Raw genomic sequence first — 27,711 nt, 5'->3', positions numbered from 1 at the left:
GCTCCACAGAGAAAGATGCCACATGACAGAGCTTGGGTGGAAGGTTTTTTTGTTTTTTTGTTTTTTTTTACTGGGGGGAAGTGAATGCAAAAAGTGTGGAGAGGGGAGGGGAGGGGAGACTGGCCTCTGCGGACAGGGTAGGCAGAAGAGGAGAGGCAGAGAAAGGGGAGAGACAGAGAAGCAGAGGGAAAGAGAGAAAAATGGAAGGTGGGCAGGGCCCTTTTTAAAGGGAACATAGTGAATGTGCACAGGTGGTGCTCTTAGTGGCTCCAGCTGAGGGTGTATCCTGTCAGAACCCCAAGGACAGGCCAATACAGATACCTGAATACTAACATTCCTTCCTTTCAATTTATTTTAAAAAGATGAGGAGTTAGAGATGGGTAACAGGTGAGGCGGGGATGAGGATGCTGTGTTCTCGAGACTGCTTTCTGCTGACCTTGAGGGGGCATCCTTCATCTTTGGGGGACCAGGGAAAGCTGCTGTGCTGACCATGTCCTGGAGTAGCTGGCTATTTCATTTCACTGTCCAGGCTCTGTGGAACTGTCAGGCACCACCTAGACCTGGAAAAATGCTGTTCAAGGTGGATCCTAGGGCTTCAAGCACCTGACCTTTCCCGTCATCACAGCATCACCGGGACATATTTGGTAGTGTTGCACCTCCAGCTCTATGGACAACAGCTGGTAGTCCTGCAACAATAGCATGGTCAGTGAGTTTCCAAAAAACATCCCAATGGGAGCAAAGATATATAGACGATGACACAGCTCCCATGAGTGGGACAGAGAAGACCCAAGGGTCTGCAATTCCTAGCATGCCAGGAATTCAGAGATGGTTGATCTCAAGCCAGGCACAGGCTGCTCAGTGATTCATCAAACACAGAGCAGGGGCCAAGGGCTCTGAGCCTGAGAGAGACACAGACATCTGGTACCAGGACTTCAAGAAAAGCCAGAAGGCAAGGATAGGACTGTGCTCGAGAAAGGAAGCCTCATGTCCAGAGGAATGATCAAGAGGTGGATAACCCCACCAATTGTTGCTGAATGGAAGACAAAGCCACCAGCAAACAAGAAAGCGTATTTGTTGCAGGTGCAAGAGGGCAGATGTATTGAGGGTGGAGCAGGTGGGTAGGGTCCCAGCATGAAATGATTAAAAAGGGCTGGGAAGCAGATTTTTGGAAGATTTTAGAAGCAGGCTTATCCCCCATACCAGATCCAACGGCTATTTATCAAGTGAGGATCTCAAGAAAGGCACAAGCCAACAGATGATTGTCAATCAAGGGGCAGGGGCCGAAGGACCTGAGGGTCCAAGAAATGAGACAGGCACAAGCTACCCAGTGGGTTATCACACAAAGAGCGGATCCCAAGGGCTCTGAGCCCAAGAAAGCCTTGGTTGCCTGATACCAAGGCTTAATGAGGCCAAAGGTGAAAAACCATGCTTGAGAGACAAGTCCTCACCAGTGGAAATAGGCAGAAGTGGGGAAGAGGGAGTGACTCACCAATCATACAGGTTTTGGAAGGAGGGACCCAGTCAGTGATCTGGTGAAGTGAGACTGTGGTATGTGGACCGGGTTCCAGGGTCTGGGCATGCCTCAAACTGCCTGTGGACAGGAGGAAACGCCAGAAGAACCTTTCCTGTCAGGGATCCAATGTTGTAATTTAAAAAGAGGTGAGCAAGAGAAAGATGCCATGTGACAGAGCGTGGGAGGAGGGTTTTTTTAATTGTGAGAAAGTGAATGGGAAAAGGGGGGAAGGGAGACTGGCCTCTGAGGACAGGAATGGCACAAGAGAAGAGGGGGGGAAAGGGAGGAGGGGCAGAGAAAGAGAAATGGGAGGTGGTAATGCTCTTAGTGGCTGCAGCTGGGGGCATATTCTGTAAGGATCCCCCCCCCCACCAAGGACAGGCCAGTAGATGTCTGAATACGAACAACTTCCAGCCTGGATCTCTCCTCTGAACTTCAGGGACACATCCAAGTGGCTTCTTAATTTCTCTACAGGTATGGCCAACTGGGACCTTTAAGCAAGAAAAGAAGATCACCCAGTTTAGAAAGAATTTCTGTTTAATAAGACTCTAAATGATGGAGATGGTTCTAGCTTAGATAGGACATTTTTTTACAGGGTAACTTGTCCTGGGACATGCTATGAAGAAAATTAATATTTAAGCTTCCAGATTCAAGTCAGAAGCCAACAACTGATCTAAATCATGGCCAGACTACACTTGCAATGAAACTATATTACAGGCAATGATTTTGTAAGAATATACAGCCTGGTTTGGTGGTGTGTGTCTATAACCCCAGAACCCAGGAGGCTGAGGCAGAAAGATCATGAGTTTGAGGCCAGCAAGTTAGATCCTGTCTCCAAATAAACAAAACCATATGGCCCAAAGAAAGGTTTATCAATCAGGAGGCAGGTCTGTTTCTAACAGTTAAAATCTGCTGTATGAAGAACATAAATTTTCTGGCCCATAGAAAGTAAGGAGAGAGAGAAAAAATATGACCCACCAAGTTCTCCATCTCAGAATGACTGTTTGCAGCATCCCAGCTATTTGAGAAAGACATAACTGCTTTGCACTTTCTCAGTGTTTCTCAATTCTTGGATACCACATATCCTTTAGAAGTAAAATACAGGTCCCACTATCAATCTAAGGCTGTCTTTCTGAAGTATATGAAGGATGTGTGAACTTGGATGGCATCTGTCCTCTGGTCTGGTCCTTGCAAGTGTCACAGGGGGCTGTAAGTGGGTACCAGATTTCCTGATACTGGAGTTGCAAGAGGCTGTGAGCTGCCTGATGTGGGTGCTGGGAACTGAACCCAGGTCCTCTGCAAGAGCAACAAGCATTCTTAACCACTCAGCCTCTCTCTAGCCATTGCTGTTTTTTTTAAGATTTATTATATTTATATGTGTGTTTGTGTGTGTGTATGACACATGTGTTCAGGTGCTGGGAGCAGGGATGGGAGAGGGCACCAAATTCCTGGAAGCTGGAGTTTCAGGATGTAAGTTACCAAATGTAGGTGCTTAAAACTAAACTAGGAGGGCAGCAGGTACTATCATCTAAGCCAGAGCTCCAGCTCCAAAACATATAGTAGAAGGTTTTGTTTGTGTTGTTTTGTTTGAAATGGAGTCTCACACTGTGTTACTCTAGGTGGTCTGACACTCAGGAAGTAGACCAGACTATCCCTTGCATGTCTCTGAAACCTTAGTGCTGGTACTTAAGATACCATACATACATACATATATCCCTAGTGCTGTGACTAGAGACACACACCATACATACAAACATACATGCATTCCTAATGCTGTGACTAGAGACACAAACAATACACACATACATATATACATACATACATACATACATACATACATACATACATACATACATCCCTAATGCTGGGACTAGAGACACATACCATATATACATACACACATGTCTAGTTCTGGGACTAGAGACACACACCATACATGTATACAGCACCACACCTTGTTGCTCCTGCAGATTTTAAAGATTTATTTCTATCATTTTTAATTATGTGAATTTGTGTGTGGGTGCAGGCATATGAATGGGTGCTGATTTGTAAAGAGGTCAGAGACATCAGATCACCCCGGCACTGGAGTTAGAGGAAAGTGTGAGCTGCCAGATGTGGGTGCTGGCAACTGAACTCGGCTCCTCTGCAAGGACAACACTCTTAACCACTGGGCCATCTCTCGAGCTCCCACTACAGATTTTAATAGTATTTCACCAAACACATCCTATGAGGAGTAAATAAATGTATGCCTAAATATGTGCTTAATAAATTTAAACCATTACTATTTATTTGATTTCTGTAACCATTTGCTACTTGCAAAATTTCTTGGATGTGTGTGTGTGTCCACGTGCATGCTTTTTTATTTCATTCTTTTCTGCTTCGCTGTTGATAACTGACTTTGTTGGAGAGCTTTGTGGATTGAGGGACAGAATCTCATTGTTATTTCTGGCTTGTCTGGAACTTTCAGTCCTCCTGTCACATCCTGAACGCTGGAATTACAGAAGTGCCACTCACCCAGCCTCGGACAGCTCTGGCATGGGTATGTGTGGTTTCTGGGAGACAGTTGAGTTTATGATATGTGCTGAAGGTTCATGCTTGATAAGGCATGCTTTATTCTTACTGCAATGGTCTAGATAAGGAGAATGGAACATAGAGAAAATAAACGGAATGGCTGGTCACACATCCCTGACCTAAAGTTAACCACTTCGACCATACTTTAATGTGGCATTAAGTGCATTCCCATGGCTGTACAGTCACCACGAGAACCAGTGCTCATAAAATAATAACACCCTATTCCTGTCATACTTCGCCTCTGTCAGCCATCATCCTGCCATCTGTCTCTCTGTGACTATCTCAGGAATCACATCAGTGCCTTTGTGTCTCAAGTATTCACAGAGAATCATCATTTTGTCATGTATATCTGAATTTTTTTTTAAAGGAAGAGCGTCATTCCATTGTATAAATGCCCAATATATCTTATTTACCCATCCACTGATAGACACGGGTTATTTTCACTTTTTGATTATTAGAAATTGTCCCGCGCGCTCTCTGTATTTCTCGCCAGCAAGAAATCATACACGGGACACTCGGATCCTTCTGCAGGAAAGCTTTAATGCGTCTTGAGAGGAGAGCATAAGCTTACCAGAGCGGAGACACTGAACCAAGAAGCCCGTCCCCTAATAAAGGAGGGCAACCGCCGCCTTGGACATGTCACCCCATGATTGGCTGCAGCTCATCCGGCCATATGACGCCACGGAATAGGCAGAGATCAAGGAATGGAAATTTACCCAGCGCCTGCGCAATAATCTTGTTTACATTCGGTGCCTGCCGGATGCAGGCGCCATCTTGTAATGGAGAATGCAGGGACGGCTCCCTACAGATCCCCCTTTTTTTATTAATTAATGATAAGGCTTTATATTTTTACAAGCAAATAGGTCACCCATATGTTGAGGGATAGAGGCAGAGGTTGAACCTTCCCAAAATCAAACATTAAGACTGTGTACGGGAGTCGCAACTAGGCTGTTAGCTTGACCCGAAGCACTCTCGACCTGTCCTCTGCCGTTTTTCTGGGAAAGGGAGACTAGGGCAGGCAACCCTTATGCAGGACAACGTACCTCCCAGAGAAGCCTGTATAATAGGCAACTCTGTGCGATGCCTATGCTCAGCATCCCTCATGGGCTGCTCAAGCCAGGCACTCTACCCTGTGCAATGAGCCCAGGCTCCGGGTGTGCAAGAGCTGTCTGGCCAGCGGCCTATTGCTTCCTTGTTCCAAAGCTACAAGCGCTTGGGCGATAACCACCTTGTCTCTCTTAGTTTGAGCCCTGAGCTTACAGACCAGCCAGAGAAGCAACATCAATCCGCAGCAAACGGCTGCACCAAACAATCCCACCTCCACCCATTTCCTTAAAATAGGAGACAGCTGAAGCTATCTATGATGACAATCTCTCCGTCAAGGACAGGAGTTAATCTGGATAATAGCGGCTCTCAACTCCCGGGGAGAGGGTGGAGTTCCGACTTTTGAGGGTCCAAAGGGGCTCTTCGGGTGAGTCTTTCCGGGATCCACAGGGGATTCTCTTCATCCTGTGGAAAAACACATATCGCTCCCCTGGATCTTATGAGAATAGGATCCGGGCCTCTCCAAAGACCAGTTAAGACATCTTTCCATTTTACCATCTCCTCTGAGGTATGACGCTTGGCCGCTGTATGGCCCTGAGCGTCGGTGTTTAGAAAATTAAGGGTAAAGAGTGCCATGGATATTGCAACTCTTGGCACCGAGGGTAGGGATGCTCCCATTCCCTCCTTTTGTTTGATTAAATAAGACTTAAGTGTGTGATGGGCATGTTCCACAATGCCTTGTATAAGGTAGGCCAGTTAGATGGGTTATTTCCATCTGTCTGTAGAAGTGTTGGAATTTTTGAGAGGTATAAGCCGGCCCATTATCTGTTTTTAAGAAGCACATAGGTGGCTAGGTAAAGTCTTATTTTTGTAATACAGCTGAACTTCCTTAAACAGTAGCTTAACTTCTTTTTGAGGCAGGGTTTTTTTTTTTGTGACTTTGGAGCCTGTCCTGGAATTCGATCTGTCGGACCAGGCAGGCCTTGAACTCATAAAGATCTATCTGTCTCTTACTCCCTAGTGTTGGGATTAAAGGCGTATGCCGCCAACGCCCTAAATTTAAAGGCGTGTGTCACCAACACCCTGAGCTTAAAGGTGTGTGCTACCAACATAATAGATTAGCATCTTTTATAAAAACAAGAACTTTACATTGTCAGGCTTTGCTTAAAAATAATTCTAAATTGAAGCTCTTTAAGTATAAACATTAATAAAATCAAACATTTGAAAACTGGTTTTAAAAAGAAATTTAAATTTCCTTAAGGTCTTTCTGTAATATATAGAAGCATTAACATTTTAAATCTTAACTGAAAAACTTGTTTTTAAGATGGTACTTCTAATTTCCATGCGGTCACCTTTAGTTAAGATGGCGGTCTAAGTATCCTTTTTTTAACTTTAGCAAAATGGCTACCGTCAGTCATGTGACCAGCTACAAAATGGCCGTACCAGGAAATAGAACATTTTAAAACAAGCATACATAAATTACTTGAGCAACTTTAGGATATGAGGCTTTTCCCAGGCATCCCAGGCCTCCAAGCAGTGTTGAATAACATGCACGGCCTTTTCCCCTATCAAAGACTGGGAAAGCCATCTGTAATTTTCTCTGCTCCTCTGATGGTAAAAAGGAGTCGGTACCAAATAGTGGGGGTGCTGATGGAAGCACACCCGCTGGATTAACAGGTCTCTTAAATTTACCGGGGTGTGACCGGTTATTCCCCATTTTCTCTCCCCCCTTTTTTGTTTCTTTTTCACCTACCTGAGCTGTTTCCTCTAAAACTTTATCTCTTGAGCTTTTAGAGTCATTAGAGCTATCAAGATTTAAAGCTTTAAACTTATTTACAGAATCATCTAACAAATTATTCACTCCCTTGTCAGTAGACATTCCAGGAGGTCCTTTTTTCTTATTTGTTGTTTTTTCTGTTAACAAATTATTCACTCCCTTGTCACTAGACATCCCGGGAGGTCCTTTTTTCTTATATTTTATTGTTAGGCGCGCCCCATCTCTCACCACATTCGGTTTCTGATATGTAATTCTGGACTTCTTTAAGATTGCTACAACAGTGAGAAAAGTCAAAATAGCTCCTAGTAAAAGCATAGAAGCCTCTATATTAACCTCCCACAATAGCAACATTCCCAAGCCAAAGTCCAGAAAAATCATACCTCTCCGAATTTACCACCCTGCAGTTCTGAATCCGCCTCGTTAGAGGGGTCTCCGAGGTGCTGGAAATGTTCACATGTTCCCGGGTTTCGGCACCATATGTCCCGCGCGCTCTCTGTATTTCTCGCCAGCAAGAAATCATACACGGGACACTCGGATCCTTCTGCAGACAAGCTTTAATGCGTCTTGAGAGGAGAGCATAAGCTTACCAGAGCGGAGACACTGAACCAAGAAGCCCGTCCCCTAATAAAGGAGGGCAACCGCCGCCTTGGACATGTCACCCCATGATTGGCTGCAGCTCATCCGGCCATATGACGCCACGGAATAGGCAGAGATCAAGGAATGGAAATTTACCCAGCGCCTGCGCAATAATCTTGTTTACATTCGGTGCCTGCCGGATGCAGGCGCCATCTTGTAATGGAGAATGCAGGGACGGCTCCCTACAAGAAATGACTCTAGCCTGCATGTGTCCCCCTGAAATGAGATGTAGGAACTTTGGGAGGTGATTAAGTCATAATGACCATCTATGCCCTTTATAAGTGTGACCACAGAGAATCCCATTCCTCACTGTGTCATATGCAGTGGCAGTAAAATGACTGATGTCTGTTAACCAAGAAGCCGGTTCCCATCAACATGCAACCCACTTACACCTTGGGCAACACAGCCTCTAGGACCCAGCAATAAGCCACCTCACCCAGGGTATTTGTTTGCACAGCTTGGGCTAAGACAGAAGTCTTAGCACTTTTAAGATGAGATATATGACACCTGGTCTCCTGATTTTCCCAGTGTTATCATGGAGAGAACTGTTTCCTATAAACTAACATTCTTCTCAGCCTCAAGGGCTTTTCAAAGAAAGGGTTTCTGTGAATACATGAGTGGATTAGCTAGGCTTTGTGGAACCATATTTTAGGTTCCTCATTTTTATTTTATGGTGTGTGTGTGTGTGTGTGTGTATTTGTGTGAGCAAATATGTGTGTGGGTGGGAGTGTGTAGAGCTGGTTCTCTATTTCCTCTATCGATTCTAGGGATCAGACTCAGTCGATGAAGCTGCATGGCAGCCCTGAGATTATATGAAACAGTCAGCCCTCTCCCAGATGATAAAAATACTTCCAGAATAACTTTGAGAGGTGAACTTTCGTGTTGAAACACGACCGCTTCTCCGATAAGCATGTCCAAAGGGCACAGGCTGCTAGGTTCCCTGACCTGTACTGAGCTTCTGTTAGAAACTGGCATCATTTCAAAAACCAGAGGTGTATTTGATTTGTCAGAGGTGAAAAGCGAAGCCTGCCTCACCTCCTGCAGCCCATAATACCTGACAGGCAGGGCTCTCTGTGGAGCTCTTTGCAGAGTTGTCTGTTTTGAGGACAGAGCCCAAGGGACAGGGTGGTGCGGAGCCATGCACATTGTCCTAGAACTTCTCCTGCTGGTAGGCATCATCATCTACTCCTACTTGGAGTCACTGGTAAAGTTTTTCATTCCCCGGAGAAGAAAATCTGTGGCCGGACAGATCGCTCTCATCACCGGGGCAGGACATGGAATAGGCAGGCTGACCGCTTATGAATTTGCAAAGCGGAAAAGCAGATTGGTGCTGTGGGACATCAATAAGGTAATGCATGTTTCTGCCACCTATAAAGTCACAAATTAATAAGTCATATATTGCTTTAGTTATTTGATTTAGCTTTCCTTTTTGTTTTCCTTTTTCAAAGTTTTAATAAATCCCCCCCCCGGGGGGCCTTGCCAGATCTGTGTGGCAGGTTGGCTGAATGGAATGAACAAGCTAGAGGACTAGGCTGTGGGGTTTTTTGTTTTGTTTTGTTTTGTTTGTTTCTACCATGGTGTACAACTTGATAGCAAGAGATGCAGGAGCCGGAAACTTCCAAGCTGCTGAAATTAGGCAAATCACATAATTAAAAAAAAAAAAAAAAAAACTCTACAATTGAGATAAAACTTCAGAGGGTGAAAGTAGAGATCACAATGTTGGGTGAAACAAGCCAGGCTCACAGAGGGAAGGGTCTGTCGGGAACAGTCACTCTGCTGTGGTCCCAGCAATGGAGGAGCCAAGCAAGAGGATTGCTATAAGCTGGAAGCCAGCCTTGGCTACAGATAGAATTATAACAAAAGACAAAACAGGGAGGCTGTCAGAGAATAGGGGAGGACAACAAGCATGGGAACTATGTGTGTGTGTGTGTGTGTAAATGTCATCATGAAACATACTACTTTATACACTAGTTTTACGAGATTATCAAAATGCAGAGCACAGAGGAATCGACCTCACAGGTGGTGCTTCCTGTGCAAAAGTAGCAAAGAGTTACAGTCTTCCATGTTCCAAATCAGTTGTAAAACCGGAGGGGTTTTATAAGCTCCTACTAGCAAATATTAGTCATGCATAATAATGGGTTTCATCATAAATATGTATAATTTCATCATATGCATTCCTCATCCCCACTTGCCCCTCCCACTCTTGCTGATCCCCTTTCTAACTGCCCCTTCTACTTTCCTGTCTTTTGTTTGTATATGAGATAACAGGTTTAATTAGGATTGCTACCATGAGCTAGCTCGTGGAGGGTTCAATACAGGGAGGGGCATGGACAGCTTGCAGGTGGGTGGCGGTGCAGCTGAGAAAGGTAACAGATACAACGTTTCTTCATCAGTCAAGGCACCTGCTTGGAGCTCTGGTCACTGTCCCTCTCTACAGACTTCAGATCTACACGAAATGGAGTGACAGGAGGGGCGGTAAGCAGGCTTCCAGCTGAAGCCACAGTCAATGGAAACTCTCCTACTCTATGCTGCAGCCCACCGAGAGAAGGGACAGTTGGTTTTGTAGTGACATCCTAATCCTCGTTAAAGTCCTTTTTTTTGAGACTTCCATTGCTGCTCTGTGCTTTAGCCCAAGATGGAGAAATGCAAAGAGGACCCAAGGAAGGTGGCTAGCCTAAACCAAACCCACACATCCACTCTGGGATGGCCCCACAAGATGGTAACACCTCTCCTGATATCACACAGGAAAGAGATTCTCTGGCATCCTCACTCTCCATCACAGAGAAGTGGGGACAAGCGGGAGAGGAAAAAGCATAATTTAAAAAATTATTTTAAACCTCATAATATTTCTTATAAAATCAACAAATATTGAAACTTGGAAAGAATTCATATTTTCTTGAATTCGAGGTCAAAAAAAAAAAATTAAGACCTCCTAGGGTGGTGACTTACACCTGTAATTGCAACCTCAGGAGATGAGGCAGGGAAGGAAACTGGTGGGAGTTGGAGACCTGCCTGGGGTTCATGTAGTACGAAAGGAATAGGGAAGTGGCAGCTGCTCTAAAACAACAGGAGAGAAAACACATGCTTGAACACACACACACAACACACACACACACACACACACACACACACACACACACACACACACACACACACACACACACACGGCGTTAGGACAATCCATCTCAGGTTAAAAAAGACTTCTGAATTTAGGCTGAAAATAAGCTGCCTCCATACCTGGGACTCGTGCACAATTTCTAACATTGTCTCTTGGACTTTTTGCTCCAAGTGCCAGAAGAAAAAGTACCCAGTAGATCATCTGGTGTAGTAACACTTTCCCCACGGAAGCTTCTATCGGATATGTCTCTCCTCTCCTTGCACCAGGAGATGAGATGGGTCATCGAGAATCCCTGCTGGTTAGACTGTGCTCGGCATTTGGCTGCCAGCGATGGCTGATGCTCCGTGAATGCCAGCTTAAGGAGTGGAGCAGTCTTCCTTCCGCCCTCAGACACCTTCCCTGACATTGTAAGAAGTGGCATCTTCGAGCACATCAAGGATGCCCTTCATGCTATGACTGTATTCCTCTAGATGAATCACTTCAAGCAAGCCCCAGGCCAGGAAGGAAAGCTGCAAAAGCCCTAAGTGGAAGAGCTTGTTTCTCTTCCTTGCTGGCTCTGGTTTGGCGGCAAAGTCAGTCTAATTAGTTCCAGAAATTCCCTTATGCTTAAGGAGACTTATTGGGCCAGGCGTTGGTGGCGCACGCTTTTAATCCCAGCACTCGGGAGGCAGAGGCAGGCAGATCTCTGTGAGTTCAAGGCCAGCCTGGTCTCCAGAGTGAGTGCCAGGATAGGCTCCAAAGCTACAAAAAAAACCTGTCTCAAAAAAAAAAAAAAAAAAAAAAAAGACTTATTGGACGAGGATTTTGAAGCATTTCTCCTCCAGTACTTATCTTTCCTTGAATTTGCCTCCACCCACCCCCGCCCATCCCGGCCCCCTCATACAGCGCGGTGTTGAAGAAACTGCTGCCGAATGCCGGAAACTGGGGGCCACTGTGCACGTGTTTGTGGTGGACTGCAGCAACCGGGTGGAGATTTACAATTCTGTGGATCAGGTGAGAACCAGGCACAGGTGTCTGCATAGAACCGTGTGTATCTGTACGCTGGCAGTGAGCTGGGAAATTAAATGGTTTTCAGGGGATGCCTAGACACCAGCTGCTCAGTGTAGTTGCTGTGTGGCCGAAGGGAAACATAGAACTTCCTTGGTATTAAAATCCTCAGCTCTGGCCTCTGTGACTGTCATATTTTGAATCAAATTTGCTCTGATCAGAAGTTTGAGCAACGGCCCAGAGGAAATGAGAGCTCTCTTTCTTTCTTTCTGGTTTGTTTCTTTGGTTGGGTTTTTTTGAGACAGGGTTTCTCTGGCTGTCCTAGAACTTGCTTTGTAGACCAGGCTAGCCTCGAACTCACAGAGATCCTCCTGCCTCAGTGCTGGGATTGAAGGTGTGTGCCACCACCCCCAGCTACGACAGAAGATTTATCTGCAGAAAATTTTTCCTTCCTAACTTTTTTTTACATTTTTTCCTATTTCTTATTTCCTCTCTGAGTTTTTATTGGTTTGTGTATAATCTAGTCTTTTGTGGAAAACATACAGTTAATGACAGTTAAACATTTTGTTTATTTAGTGTCTGTGTGTAGATGTGTATGTGTGTGCATGAATGTGTGTGTATGTATATGTATATGTGTGTGCATGAATGTGTGTGAGTGTACACGTGTGCATGTTGGGGTGTGTGCACACCCCATAATGTGTATTTGGAATTCAGACAACAACTTTTGAAAGCAGGTTCTCTCCTTCTACAATATGGGTCCTGGGGTTGTTCGGTCTGGCAAATAAAAAAATGCCTTTACCCTCTCACCATCCCACTATAACCACTTTTTTAAAGAAAAAGTAAACATCTAGTGCTTACAATGAACCAAACCCTCTGATAAGCTGCCACCTTCTTTAATCTAATTTAACTTTAAAACCCACTAGCCTCTCATATATATCAATAAATAAATGCTTGAAAGGTTTGGCCCAGACAAAGTTCATGGCCATGGGCGGTAGAACCAAGATTAACACTCCAGAAATATTTTGTCAGAACTGAAGTATTAGTTTACCAGCACAAACATTAATTCTTGTTTATTTAAAATCTTAAATCTATAAGCTTTCATACTACCCAGGCTATACTGAGCACAAAATTAATAGGTTTTCACCAAAACGACTTAGCCTACCTAATGACAGCTATCCTTTTGTGTCATTGTTTGAGCCAGTTCTTTTATGTCTGAACTCTGAGAGACCTCATGCAGCGAAATAAAAATAACAAAAAACCCTAATCCCTAGACGGTATTGTGACCAAGCTGGCTGTCACCTAAGCCAATGAGCACAGACGGAAATTGCATCTTAAGTCTGTCCTTTACTCAGAGGGCTGGCAACCTGATCAGATGGCAAATTGATATCCTAGATATCTGTCTTCCCTGTCATCCCCAGCCTTCAGATTATACCGGCAGTGGTTGTGGAGCTCTGGAGCTCCGTCTTGCCTCTGATAGTCAGCCATGGTTTTGTGACTTGGATGCCTGTGTGTGTCTCATTGTCATCCCTTGCATCATTCCCTCCTTTACTGTGTTATTGGACTCAGGTGTTTCTTGAAATTGTTAAATCAACTTAGTTTCTACTGGTATCAACCTGGCACTCTTTTGGGGCCTTCTAGGCTAGGGGCAGGGAGTGGAGTGGTTAGATCAGAACACACAACCCATTAACAGCATGTAACTGCCAAGCTACAAATAATATGTACGTTATGGCTCCTTTTTACAAAGCAGAGCATATGTCCTTATAATGTTGAACAAAAAAGCGCCTCTAGCCATCTGAGCTCTGTCACTATTAGCCCCACGTCCTTGTGAGAGTTAACTGATCCTGTGTGCATTCTCCTCATTTTAAAAGGTAAAGAAAGAAGTGGGTGATGTTGAAATCGTGGTGAATAACGCCGGGGCGATATACCCAGCTGACCTACTTAGCACTAAGGATGAGGAGATTACTAAAACCTTCGAGGTCAACATCCTGGGGCATTTTTGGGTGAGTGAGTCAGAAACACTTCTGGCTGGTATGTGTCTGGCATCTCCTTGGGGCTGGAAACTTGTTCAGTGGGTGGGAAAATGTAAAGTTTTTTTGTTTTTTGTTTTTTGTTTTTGTTTTTGTTTTTGTTTTTAAGTCAGGAATGGTGCACTGTGTTTGAGTAGAGGAGCCACGGAGTCTCTGGCAGCAGGATTCAGAATTCAAGTGGGCATGGTACATTCAAATGAAAGCCATCTGCTTTGTTTTGCCAAACAGAATCTAACACAGACCCTGGCATGCGCTAGGTCTACAGAAAATATTTGTGGAGGCTTGCTGAGAGTTGTCTGTGTGCCTCTTTCCAGGGTTTTAGAGGGAATACATAACGTGTGCATCCATTTGTGGCCGAAAGGACATAGAAGTAACTAAACAGATGTGTGCAGGGGTTGGGGACACTTTGGGTGAGGCTCTGAGTACTTGACATTTCGACATGGCATTATCATCTATGAAGTTTATGGTTGAGAAGTTCACAATCAAGTTACCAAAAATAAAATAAAAATCTCAGAGTGTTTCAATAGGTTCACAGTTTAAAAATCTCATAATGTTTCCATGGGTTCACATTTTTGCATTGGTCTGCATTCATAGCTAATCTCAACCATATGAAGCCTATGGGCTATGGGTCGAACAAGCCTGCTAGATCTACCAAATGCTAGAATGTAGAAAGGTGAATTGGGGGATTTCTTAATATTGGTTGTTTGTGGGAAAATGAAGTGTGACTCTCAACCCTTTGGAGAGAGCAGTGCATATAGTTTTTCTTATATTAGTTATGACCTTTTTATTTTTATTAGATAAGAGAGGGAAAATGTAGTGATATTTTGTTTATGATCTAACAAATAAAGCTTGCCTGAAGATCAGAATGCAAAGCTAGACACACTAGTTAGCCATACAGGCCAGGCAGTGGTGGCATGCACCTTTAATCCCAGCACTCAGGAGACAGAGGCAGATGGATCTCTGTGAGTTCAAGGCCATCCTGGACTACATGAGACTGAATCTATCTAAAAGAGAAGCAGAGCTCACACAAAGGTGATCTCAGTACTTGGGATTCCAGACCTTTAATCCCTGCTCTAGAGAGGAATATACAACAGAAGGAGACAGGATCTCAGGGGCAGTTTGAATGAGTCTGAGCAGTGCAGTCTGGAGATGCAGTCTGAGGTTTGATGGATTGGCCCTTCCATCTGAGCATTGGTGGAAATCTCTCTAGTGGATGGCTGCTTTGCTTTTCTGATCTTCAGGCAAGCTTCATTTGTTAGATCATAAACAAAATATCAGCACAGGCCTCCATATTAGTGTAGCATCTGAAGCTAACCTGGATTTGAAGATCGTCCTTCCTTAGCCCCTTGTGTATGCTACCATCATGCCATCAGTCATCATGCCACTCACACTACACAGAGACCTTGTATATTAGTTATCTGATAATCAATAGTGAGTCATAGCTACAACAAAAGATAGTGGTTTAGAGGGACCAGGAATACTCATTATCTCCTCACAGATCTATAGGCTGGAGCTGGTTGGGCCTTTAGTTTAGCAGTCAGGACTCCAGGAATTTGCATAGACTTTGAAGGGTGGGTCTACAAAATTCTCATAACATTATTGATATTTCTTACTATACAGTGACATTTCTTTGGAAAACAAAAATAAATCCTGTGTTTCCCATTAACATAGTGTATCATATTCCCTGTTACAAGAAAGAGATTCGGGTCTGCTCGCTCTGCCCGGTGGCTGTGGACCAGGAGAGAACTCAGCTTGCGTTAGATAAGTAGGTTCCCATCCTTCTAACTGAAACCAAGAACTTGTAAAATGCCCAATTACCCTTCAGGGATGACATTTGTGGATTTATCCCTTGACAATATTGCTCACAGCTCAGCAATTCTGCGCTTGCTGAGCATGCACAGAGTCCTCTGGTTAATCCGTAGCACTATAAAAAAGGATAGTAATGTTGCTTAGATGGCATGTCCAGGAAGGAGCTTCTTAATTCCTTCTGAAGAGAAGAAGGGGACACACTGACACGGGTTCTTGGTACATGAGTGAAAGGACACAGCTCCCGGTGCTGTCCCAAGCTATCATGCGTATGCTCCCTTTCTGTCATGTGTATAGCAGGGACCACAGAGTCTCGAAAGTATTTCATTTCTAATGCCTCCATCTTAGCAGAAATGAGATGGCCTGATTTGGGATCTACCTAATGCCTGTGTCATTGCTTCTTTTCTTTTTCCATGGATCTTAAGATCATAAAAGCACTTCTCCCATCGATGCTAAGAAGAAACTCCGGCCACATTGTCACAGTGGCTTCAGTGTGTGGCCACGGAGTGATTCCTTATCTCATCCCATATTGGTAGGTACTAAACAATACCAGCTGTGCTATGCATTTTGGACTTTTGAAGGATTCTTAGTCTTCAGGCCCATGGTTTGGGAATTTGGGTGTAGAGAATTTACATGGAAGGTTAAGGTAACTTTTAAATGACTTTTAAAACAAGGAAACTGGCTCTAATTTTATTTTAAAATTTTTAGACTTCTGAAAATCCCCCCCATAGACTACATTTCCATTATATCCTGGGATGAGTGGATGTTGAGACAAGAAACACAACAGACTAGGAAACAAAACACACAGAAGCTAGAAGGTATACCTGTGGCCTGGGTGCATACATGTGTGAGAGAAAGAATACGAAATGGCTCAGCCTCACCAGGAGAAACAGACACTACACACCATGTCCAAGGGACACAGACACACTATCTGTGACAAATTCTGCCAATGGCATCTAATTTCCCTGCTTCTGCTATATAATAATCCCAGAAACAATTTTACCTAGATAATTGAATGCAGGGAATGCAAATGTTGTTCGTCAATTTGTTATTTCTTTATATGCACACTCAAAGCTAAATTTAACTACACACTCAACATTTTCTCACACTGAACATGGTCACAAATAAATTACACTTCAACATAGTTCAGGCTTCCATTACACAGAGAGAAAGAGACAGAGAGAGACAGAGAGACAGAGAAACAGAGAGAGACAGAGTCAGACAGGGAGAGAGAGAGAGAGAGAGAGAGAGAGAGAGAGAGAGAGAGAGAGAGAGAGACAAGAGAGACAGAAAACTTTTAACACTGAATTTTTTGTCACCTGGAACAAAACAGCAATTACCACATATATAGATCCTTGTAGATAATAAATTACTATTCATATCCTATTTTATTGACTCCCCCAAACAGCCTTATATTTTATTATCAACATTTTATAATCAGAGAAACAAAAGAACATAGAACCTGATGTTAAAGATTGCACGTATAAATCCAATGACTCCAACACTGTCTTGAGTCCTTCAACTCCAAATACTCAATGAAATTAAGCTAATAAGACCACCAATGTCAAGAGAGAAGCCATCAACCCATTAATCAAGAAAGGAGAAATGTTCACAGTCCCACAAAAGTTTGCCAATATTGGTTTTAGAGTATTTTCAATGTCTTTTCTGGACTCATATTTTTAAAGATAAAAACAGTAATAAGCCAGTTGGTGGGCATGCCTTTAATCCCAGTACTTGGGAGGCAGAGGTGGGGGCTACAGTGCTAGTTCCAGGATATCCAGGGCTGTTACACAGAGAAACCCTGTCTTGAGAAATCCTGTCTCAAAGAAAGGAAGGAAGGAAGGAAGGAAGGAAGGAAGGAAGGAAGGAAGGAAGGAAGGAAGGAAAAAAACACCCAGTAATAAAACTGGATTAAGAAACATTTGTAAGGTTGACTGGACCATAGAAAAGGTCACATGTAGAATGGAAGACATTAAGCCTGTCTGTAAAGTGGTGGTTTTGCCATCCTTGCTAGTCACAAATTAGGAACAAGGCCCTGGGGTGTGGCAACGGTTGAGTATATGTACAGACCCCTGGGTTCAATCCCCTGAACCCTAAAAGAAAAAAGGTACTAGGCATGCTCAGAATCCTGCTTAATCACATAAGAAAATAAAACGAATGCTCATTTACCCTCTCAGAAAAACTGTAAGTAGTAGGTTGGGGGTCTTCTGGCCCTAAACAAATGAAGCTGTCGTCTCACAGGTAGCTGGGACTGTCCCCCAAATTTGCTGATGGCTGATTTTCTCTCACAGCTCAAGCAAGTTTGCTGCTGTTGGCTTTCACAGAGCACTGACTGCAGAACTTGAAACCTTAGGGAAAACTGGTATCAAAACCTCATGTCTGTGCCCTGTGTTCGTGAACACTGGCTTCACCAAAAACCCAAGTACAAGGTGAGGTGGGAATCAGCTGGGTCGACCTTTAAGCTGGAGCCCTCGAAGACAGTGATGTTTTGAGTAGGTCATAGGTACTTTTGTAGGTTACCTTTATGTAAGTAAACCCTAGCAGCTTTCTTACATGGGAGAGTGTGTCCCCTAGAGACCCTGGCAAGTGTTCAGCTTCCAGGAGTGCCCACCACTGTAGGGGAAGACACCATAGGGAAGAATAAGTTAGATTGGCACTAGTCCTGAAGCAACTGTAGCTGCTGACACAGCAGTGCAGGACTCTGGAATGTTCCCACTTGGGCTGCTGAACCCTGAATTTCTTCCACTGGAACTGACATTAAGGTGCTCATGTCAGATGTGGCTCTAAGTCTGGGTTGAAGACTCCACTGCAAAGTTAGGATGGGAAAAGACTGAGCCCCAATAATCCAAAAAGTATGGATTTCCATTGCCATGTGATGGTTTGCTAGTCCACAACACAGACATCCCAATCACACATGAGCCTTCAGAAACCTCAAACTGTCTCGGAGAATTAAGTTCTCACATTCACTCAGCCACACGTAGGCATGCTAACCTTGATGCGACATTTTAAACCCATTTTCATGCTTTGGTTTTTCTCTCATCATCTTCACTAGTGGACAAGACTCTCCACTGAGCACAGGTTATGAGCACTCCTCAATGAGACATGTGCACAACCTTTGGATCTAGGAAGCCATGCCACCAGATGCGGCACACACATATGCATACATGCTACACCACATATACAAAAAAAAAAAAAGCTGTAATTTATACAAATCTTAAGTCCCCATAAAACTGTAGGAGAAGCAAATCAGAGGCAAATCTTAATTGCTAAATGCCTCAAAACAATACAGCTCCACAGAATACCCACACACAGCCACAGAGCATTCTCTTTACATCTAACAGGCCTGGAGACATCACATGACTCATCCTACCCAACAGGCCTGGAGACATCACGTGATTCATCCTACACACATCCTTTTGTCATTGCCCCCCTCCTCTGTTCCTTCCCATCTTATACCTTGTCATGATTTAATTGTTTTGACCTGGTGAGCTAACACAAACACATATTGGACTTAAAAGTATAAAAATGTGATAAGATACCAGAGTGGGATGTGTGTTAGTATTTAGGCATTTTACTGGCCTGCCTTTGGAGTTCTGACAAGATATGCCCTCAGCTGTTGCCACTAACCATGTACCTATTTAATATGTTCCCTTTTAAAAGGGCCCTGCCCACCTCCCATCTTTCTTTCTCTCCCTCTCTGTCTGTTTCTCGGTGTATCTCTCTCTCTCTCTCTATCTCTCTCTCTCTCTCTCTCTCTCTCTCTCTCTCTCTCTCTCTCTCTCCCTCTCTTTCCTTTTCCCACTGCTCCTGTACCCCAAGGCCAGTCTCCCCCACCCTTTCCTATTTTTATGATCTTTTTTCCTTAATATAAAAAAAACCTCTGATTGAACTCTGTTGCATGTTTCTTTCTTGAGCTGCTCTTTTAAAATTACAACAATGTGTGTGTAGGGGAGTGGCATTCATACAGAGAATCCTGAAGCATTTTAAATCCTAATTCTAAATTTGGTGAAGAGATAGATCAATTTCCTTCATTCATTAATTAAAAATGATTTTTAAAATGGGGGTACCCTGAGCCTGTGTGTACCCCTAGACACTCCCCTTATGCTGCCCTACAAGATCTCTATGCAGCCAGTTCAAGCTGTCTTTGCTAGCCATCCGCCATGGCGGATGGGTGAAAGACCCAAGCTAACATGGGGTTAGCTCATTAAACAACAATAAAGCCTCATGCAGTTTGCATCAATAAATAAATAAATAAATAAATATTAATTAATTAATTAAAATAAATAAATAAATAAAAATGGGGGTTACCCCAGTAGTAGAGCACATGCTTAGCATGTGTGAAGTTCTGGGTTCAATCCCAGCACCCTAATGAAGAAATACAGTATAAACAGATATAAACTCGTTTCCCATTTTCCATCAGATTGTGGCCTGTATTGGAGACAAGTGAAGTTGCAAGCAGTCTGATAGATGGAATACTTACCAACAAGAAAATGATCTTCGTCCCATCTTATATCAGTATTTCTTTAGTTCTGGAAAAGTAAGTACAGCGTAGAACCCTGAATGCTAAAACATAAATAGAAATGTTATTACAGACAGATTTCCAGATGTGAAGGTTGCTATGGAAACTCTCCATGCCTGGAGTGAAAATTAAGTTTCCTGTGTTACTGCTGCCTTACTGATTCAGGGATGGGGGTAAATGAGTCCTTGATTCCGTCTCCCATTATGGAATACAAACTTTGCTCAAGACTATTCAAACTAAAGGGAAGACAGCTTTAAAAGGACAAGTTATGGAGCATCCATCATAAAGGCTCTGTGTGTTCGTGTGTATGTGTGCAATATATATGCTGGTGCAGATGGAGGAAGGATTTTTTTCTTTTTTTCTTCCTTCCTTTCTTTTTTTCTCTCTCTTTCTTTCTTTCTTTTTTTTTTTTTTTGAGACAAGGTCTTTTATTGAGACCTGTACTCACCAATTAGCCCAGAAACCATGTCTAGGAGCGAGCAGGGTTGTGCCAGGCTCCATATCCGCCAACACTGGGGTTACATGCCTACCACCATGGCCAGCTTTTTTATGTGGCTTCTGGGTTTAAACTCAGGTCCCCACGTTTGTGTGCCCACCTCCCCAGAGCCTCGGGAGCTCAGTTTTTGCAGTTCTTTGGGACAGTGTGCATCTTACCTGTCTCACAACCCACTTCCACGTGATTTTATATCACTTTGTTTACAATCCAAGAACCTTAGCATGGAGTCCTTTTTCTTTCCTTCCCAGGCTCATGAGCCCCAAAGATGACAAATTTCCTCCACACAGGTCTCATTAGAGTGGGAAAAGCCCCAACGGGACTAGGCATGTATATGACCATGATATAAATATGATTGATGGTTCTGCCTCAGTTGAAAGCAGTACCCCTGAACAAAGCCTTTGCCTCATTGTGGAGCTCTCAGTGTGGTTTGGTGCTCTGGCAACAGAGCTTTTCCTTGCCCTTTGCATTTAACTCCATTTAGACAGAGACAGTTTTGTGGTCTGGGCCAGGCGTTTAGAGGCCTGCAGAAGCTCTCTTCTTACCCTTGTCCTTCTCCCAGCAGAATCATCCTCACCTCTTCATTTCTTTCCCTATCTTCCCACCCTCTACCCAGGGGCTGACAGGGAAGTAAATCTTGCATTAGTAAATAATGACCACGTGATTTGAAATATGACTTTCTTTGTAGAAAGTGCTCGTTCTGCCTTCTTCGGTTCTCTCATGCTCTTCTTCCTTCACCTGGCAACTCAGGTTGACTAACCCACCCTCCAGCAAGCTTGAATATTCAGCCCATGTGAATCCTACACATTTTATCATAGACGGCTGATGTTTTTCAGCTGGCTGTGTCAGCGCTTGGCACAGCCATGTACTCAAAGGCAATAGCATTTTTAAAGGCTCTCTAGTTTTTCTTTTATAAAGTGATAGGTACCCTGAACGTAAGAGGAGGAAGGAAGGGTGTGTAATGGATTCTGGGTTCTTGGCACCAGAATTTACCGACCCCGAAGTGAACTTATAGCTTCAGTTTTAGACCATTGTTTATATAAGATCTCATGCAATTTTACTATTATGAAAGAGTGACAATATATTATAGATCAGTACAGATGGGGGTGGAGGGTGGGAGAAACTAAGGAAACAGAGAACGAAGGAAAACTAAATGAGGGTCAGGTAAGCTTCAGGGCACTTTTAAATTGGAAAAAAATGGAACACTAGTATCAAAATTTTAAATTGAAATTTCTTATTTTTTTTCTTAATGTAGGTTTCTTCCTGAACGTGCCTTAAAAGCCATAAGTCGTATACAGAATATTCAATTTGAAGCAATTGTGGGCCACAAAACCAAAATGAAGTAATGTATGTAGAGACATGTAATACGCCAATGACAGGAACCTAAGCTTAGAGTCTCGTTAAAGCTTTCTTTCACATGTTTAAAGTGCTATTGATGTTTAAAATGCAGTTTGGGTACCAGCAGTCATCTAATGAACAAGATTGACTAGCTGTCCTTCTGGTCCCCTGTGCTTATAGTGTTTGGTTATGGCAACGGGAATATAGTAAGATAATGTCTATTCAACAAAAGAGTAGAAAGATAATCAGTGTGTTTTTATTAAATAAATTAGTAAATATCAAAAGTAGGCAAAGGGATACAGTAATAAAGTCTTGGACAAATGCTGACAAATTGTAGTGGTTTCTGTTTTGATGGGGGGTTGGTAGTGATTTCAGTTCATTCTTGGCAGACAGGATAAAAACTGTCTTGTTTCTTTGCCATTAGAAAGGAATGTTTTGTTTTGTTTCACAATCTTCTTAGGGTGCTGTTTTTCTTACACCATGTGAATGAATAATGAAGAAATTTTATTTGCCTTACTTGGTGAAGCAAATATTTACACAGATTTACAACTGTGAAACCTCAACATCTTGCTCTTTACTTAGAAAGACCTTGAACACATTTTGTTTTTCTTTTTACTCTATTAGGCAATCACTAAAAAACATTCAACCATATACATATTAACAGCAACACAATCTCCCCAAGCAAATCCATTATGAAGTTCAAACCCTTCCTGTTTTTTTTGTTTGTTGGTTGTCTGATTTGGCTTTTGTACTTTGCTGCAGGGGACTGAACCTACAGACTTGCTGGGGCTAAGCACTCTGCCCTGGCCTCCTGTCCATGAATTTCAGCATTATTTTCACATTTTGTTTTAGGCCTTTTTAACTGAAGCTCAGCAGGATGCCTGGGAACATGGTCATGATCTCTCTTGCCCTCTTCTGCACATTTTGAGTGTAGACATCTTACAAGTACCAGTTGCATTTCTAAATATTTTTCTATAATGACCTGCCAACGTTGCAGCCCCTTAGACAACCACAAGGGTGCGTAGATCCCCAAGAAAGACTCCATCCATTTACTTAGAGATATGCCATAGAACCCTTAGGTCCCTACACACACAATATTGTGATTTACTGATGAGTATTTAGGAATAGTGTGGCTACCTGCTTATTGTCCACTCAGTTCATGTAAACATCCTTTTGGTAACCAGGTAGCATCTCCTCTTCTCTGGTCCTGAGTCATTATTTTCCTTATTATCAAAAAAAAAAAAAAACATTTTTGGCCAGTCTCATACTTTTTGCCACATGAAATGGTAGCTATTCCTTCCAGCAGTGTAGGTCTTTGAGATTTGTATTGAATCTTGTGGTGATATCTTGCTTGTACAAATAAAGCCTGTCTGGGGATCAGAGAATGGAGCTTGCCACTAGCTAACCATAGAGGTCTGGAGGTCTGGAAGTCCATACAGATAGACAGGAAGTGAGATAGCTGGCTAGAAACAGGATATAAGCAGGGAGAAACAGAAAATTGCTCTCTTTCTGCTGAGACGCTGAGGAGGTAAGTTGTGCTGTGGCTTGCTTCTGCTCTCTGATCTCTCAGCATTTCCCTCTATATCTGACTCCAGGTTTTTATTTTCTAGACCAATTAAGAACTCCATTTACATACAAGCAAGATATCATCACAGAATCCTCTGTCTGTAATTCCTTACTTAATATTGATTTCATCTTTACCTTGTAAATTGAATCATACGATATTCTTTGTGAGTTTTGGAGCTTCCCCTTTCTCAAGGATTATTACTAACTTTATTTTTTATGGTAACCACAAATTAAGCATGTATGTAGAGTGCTTCATGAATGATGGATTTGATTTAGGATTATATTATTATTGAAAATCTTATAGCACAACATAAAATAATTATCTTCCCATTATGTATTGTCTTGAACTCTTTGGACTTTAATCATTGTGTTTATAAAATAATTGATTTCCAGCTGTCTATCTGTCTCTGTAGTTGTCTTTCTGTATCTGTCTCTATGTGTATGTACTGTATATGTGTATATTGTGTGTGTGTGTGTGTGTGTGTGTGTGTGTGTGTGTGTGTTGTGTGTTTCTTTCTTTTGTAACAAGAGCTCATGTAGCCCAGGCTGGCCCCAAGCTCTCTAATATCCAAGGATGACCTTGAACTTCTGACCTTATAGCCTCTACTTTCTCAGTGCTGGGGTTACAGGTATGTGTCACTATACTGGGCTTATATAGCTCTTCTCTTTCATGTTAACTGATTCCTGCCTCCCATATAGCATCTCCAGAGAAGGGGGTAATAGGTAGAACAAAATGGGCAGTTCTGTTTGTGCAGGGGACATCTGTCTCCTCCTGTCTTGATCTCTCAGGGGACCCGAATTCAATTCCCAGCACCCACATAGAGGTTCACAACAGTCTGTAACTCCAATTCCAGGGGATTTGACACCCTCTTCTGGCCTTATCAGACACCAAGCACTCATGGGTTACCCATACTTCATACAGGCAAACACCCATATTTTTTTCCTTAATTCCTTATTATTTATTCTCCTCTTACAAAAGACACTGGACAAATAAATATAAAATGGTACATGTCATATTTAGAAATGGCGACACATTCCCTTGGCACTCCTCACCCGGAACACACTAATAAAATCCTCAGAAGCACACTCATCTTTCCCGCCACCCACTTCTTTCTTTCTGTTTCTTTTTTTTTAAAGGTAAATTCTCTTAATTCTCCACAATTTTTAACAATGAATTATCAAAATAAGTAATCTAACACTTACTCAGAGACAAAGACATTTAAATGAAAAGTTTTAAAAATACATGTGTGTACAAATACACACAATATGATGTTGCCCAGAAACTGGAACTAATGAATAATACAAGATTAATTTCCTAGGTGACAGGTCACAACTCTTCAGAAGCGCAAATAAACACCAGAAAGCCAGCCCAACGCCCAGCCAGTACAGTCCATCAGCATGCAGTCAGAATCCTATGAAAGTCACAAGGCATCGGGACTCAGTGATGGAATTTACAATTTAGCCTCTTCGCAGTAGAAGACGATGCTTCATGATGGATGCAGATCATGCCCCCCTCCTGAGACACATACACATCACTGCTGCTGAGGTCACAATTTGGGATCATTTAGGAATCCAAATTTTGCTACAGAGCATACACCTCCAGTAGGAATTTGAAGACAGACAACATAAATGAGAGTTGAGTGGAACCTGCCTGTAACACTCTTTTTCCTTTAAGGCCACAGAAAATCTGAGCATAAGCAAGGAAATTAATTCTCATAATAAAAATATCCCTACAAACAGCCAAGATGTCCACGCAGGCTCTACATGGAGAGTAGGCTGTACCACATTCTATTCCAAGGATGTGCTTTGTGAGTCCCCAGGGCTAGATTCAACCCTTTCTGGAAATACTAACTTCTCACAAACTGCCTCCTTGATTGGTAAATATTGAGAGATTTCGTTAGGTTTCATGAAGAGGGAAGGTGGAACGTGCATTAAATTAGCAATTTTGCTCTTTCATGATGCATATTCTCGAAACATGTAGGTCTTGTCAGCCTCATGGTAAAGCCTTGTGTCATTCATTCTGATAAGCACACCATCAATTCTCAAGAAAAACCTCAATAGCAGAAAAAAAGCTGGAAGGCATTACTCTAATTTTCACACTCAGGCTAGAAACTCCATGATCATATAATTCATCTTCAAACAGGAGAACTTCTTCAAAAAATGTAATCTGTTCTCTGGCTTTCAATTTCTCTGTATCTATATGATCTGTTGTAGGTACAACCTTTAACTTAAGAGATTCTCCAAGTAACGGTCCTTTATAATCTGTTGTATAGGTCCAATCATACGGTTTAAGAACTTTGGAGTGTTCACCCTCCGTTCTACTTTCCTGCCACTCTTCAGCACAAGCTACCTTAAGCATCCCTTGGTAGTTGTTTACACATCTTAGTGCATCTGTAGCATTGAACTCAATTCCAAAGCCCAGAGCCATGCTGGATCCTTAGAATGTTGTCTCCAAACATCATTTCAGGGAGGGAAGGCATATGCATTTCATCAGCTAACTTCTCCACATCTGCAGATTTCATGATGTGGGTCTTGGCCGCTGTCAGTTTCCAAGACCCGAAGGAGAAGTCCTGGTAGCTGCTCTGGAAGCCGTAGATCATCATGGCAGAGGTGGACCACAGGACCACTCGGAGCAAGTGCCGGCGGCAGTGGTCACAGAGCCGCCCTCTCTGAAACGCGGCTCCCGGGTTTGAAACACCCATATTTTTAAATGAGTTGATAGTACTGAGGCTTTAAGCCAGTATGTGATTTTTTAACAGCAATAGAGTATTTGTATATAATGTCAGAATGATGCATGCTATCATTCTGACTGAATAAACACCAAGTAGATTTCACTTCATCTCACTTCATCTCCTTCTTTCAAAAGTACATACAATACTTAAGAAATAAAAATATTTTTTTCTCTTTTAAACATAAAGCATATGAGACAGTTGTATCCTTTCAGATAAAAATGTTTTCTCTGGCTTTCAAGTTGGCTTGGTGAGCAAAGACACTTGCTGTAGAGCCTGACAACCTGAGTACAACCTCCAGAACCCACATAGTGGAAGGACAAATGGGACTCAGGCAAACTGTCCTCTGATCATATAACCCATGCTTTGGCATGTGAGCATCCATACACATAAATATACATACACACACATACACACATGTATGTATGATTTTTTGTTTGTTTTTTGAGACAGGGTTTCTTTGGGCAACAGCCTAGCTGTTCTGGAACTCACTCTGTAGACCAGGTTGGCCTTAAACTCAGAGATCCACCTGCTTCTGCCTCCCAAGTGCTGAGATTAAAGGCATGTGACTCCACTTCCTGGCTGTATGTGTGAAATTTTAAGGAAATATCTATAGCCCTATGATGGGCACTATCTAAACATGTAATTCAAATTGGTTTTGAGACAGAATCTCAAAATATCTAGGACCCCAAGTGTTGAATTATAGGTGTGTGCCACAGCACTCAGCTGAAAATTTAAATAATTATAAATCTTTTTGTAAACGTTTGAAGTTCTCTGGGGGGAATATTTATGCCCACGGATACTTTTTTCTCCATAAGAAAACATTCCTACATGTTGATTGATTCCCCAAAAGGCTGAAGTCTAAAAGATAAGATCCCCAATGACGAATGTGTGCTTAATTTTGGTTTTCACTTGGCTGGACTTGGGAGGAAGAGCAGGAGGAGGGTGGACAGAGAGGCCAGGTGGTCATTTCTGGTGCCTTTGTTTCTCTGCTGCCAACTGAGAATCTGAGAGACCTCAGGTCCATGGAAATGGACGTCCCAGCACTACTTGCGGTTGATGTCATCCTCTATGGAAGACATGCCACATACTCTTTTACTGGGAATAAAACGTGCAACTTAACCCATTTTGGTTCAGGTTTGGACAGTCACTTTAATACCCAAAACACCCAAAGACATCTATTCCTTTTCCCCAAGTGCATGAACTCTGCCTCCTAAACACAAATTTTATCTGTTCTGAAACACTTAATGTGCTCTGAAGGTGCTGGGTTAGACTAGGTGGGCGAAGGCCCACGAAGCTATTCTGGCTCAGAGTCAAGGTAAACTGTGGGCAACTGTCAGAAACGCAGATGACACATCCGTCTTTCCATGAGATTAGAATTATAAATTCACAAACCACCTTCAATGGCAGCAACTTGCCAAGAAGTCTCAATTTCGCAATAGCCAGCCAAGCCAAACCTAAGTTCTTTTATCCCAATCCTAACTACAAATAACTCTCAGATCACACATTGAACATTACTGTGAGAGTGTATGTACTTATAGAAAAAGAGGGGGCATGTAGCATGCAAGTTACCGAATGTCTACAAAG

The 27,711-nt window shown here is 42.8% G+C and overlaps 1 protein-coding gene and 1 pseudogene across 1 annotated transcript; one reads left to right on the top strand and one right to left on the bottom strand.

Moving 5' to 3' along the window:
- Positions 1-8,679: 8,679 nt before the first annotated feature.
- Positions 8,680-22,134, top strand: Hsd17b13 (hydroxysteroid 17-beta dehydrogenase 13). The gene is made up of 6 exons (XM_035453329.1): positions 8,680-8,889; positions 13,515-13,646; positions 15,905-16,011; positions 17,771-17,908; positions 19,900-20,016; positions 21,747-22,134. Exons 1-6 carry the CDS (start codon positions 8,680-8,682, stop codon positions 21,835-21,837), a joined length of 795 nt encoding a protein of 264 aa, XP_035309220.1. The 3' UTR covers positions 21,838-22,134.
- Positions 22,135-25,357: 3,223 nt separating this feature from the next.
- LOC100767522 lies at positions 25,358-25,998 on the bottom strand (annotated as a pseudogene).
- Between the last annotated feature and the right edge of the window lie 1,713 nt (positions 25,999-27,711).

The sequence above is a fragment of the Cricetulus griseus genome (genome assembly GCF_003668045.3).
Source record: "Cricetulus griseus strain 17A/GY chromosome 1 unlocalized genomic scaffold, alternate assembly CriGri-PICRH-1.0 chr1_1, whole genome shotgun sequence".
In the NCBI taxonomy this organism is placed as follows: Eukaryota; Metazoa; Chordata; class Mammalia; order Rodentia; family Cricetidae; genus Cricetulus; species Cricetulus griseus.
This window is presented reverse-complemented; position numbering and strand designations above follow the sequence as displayed.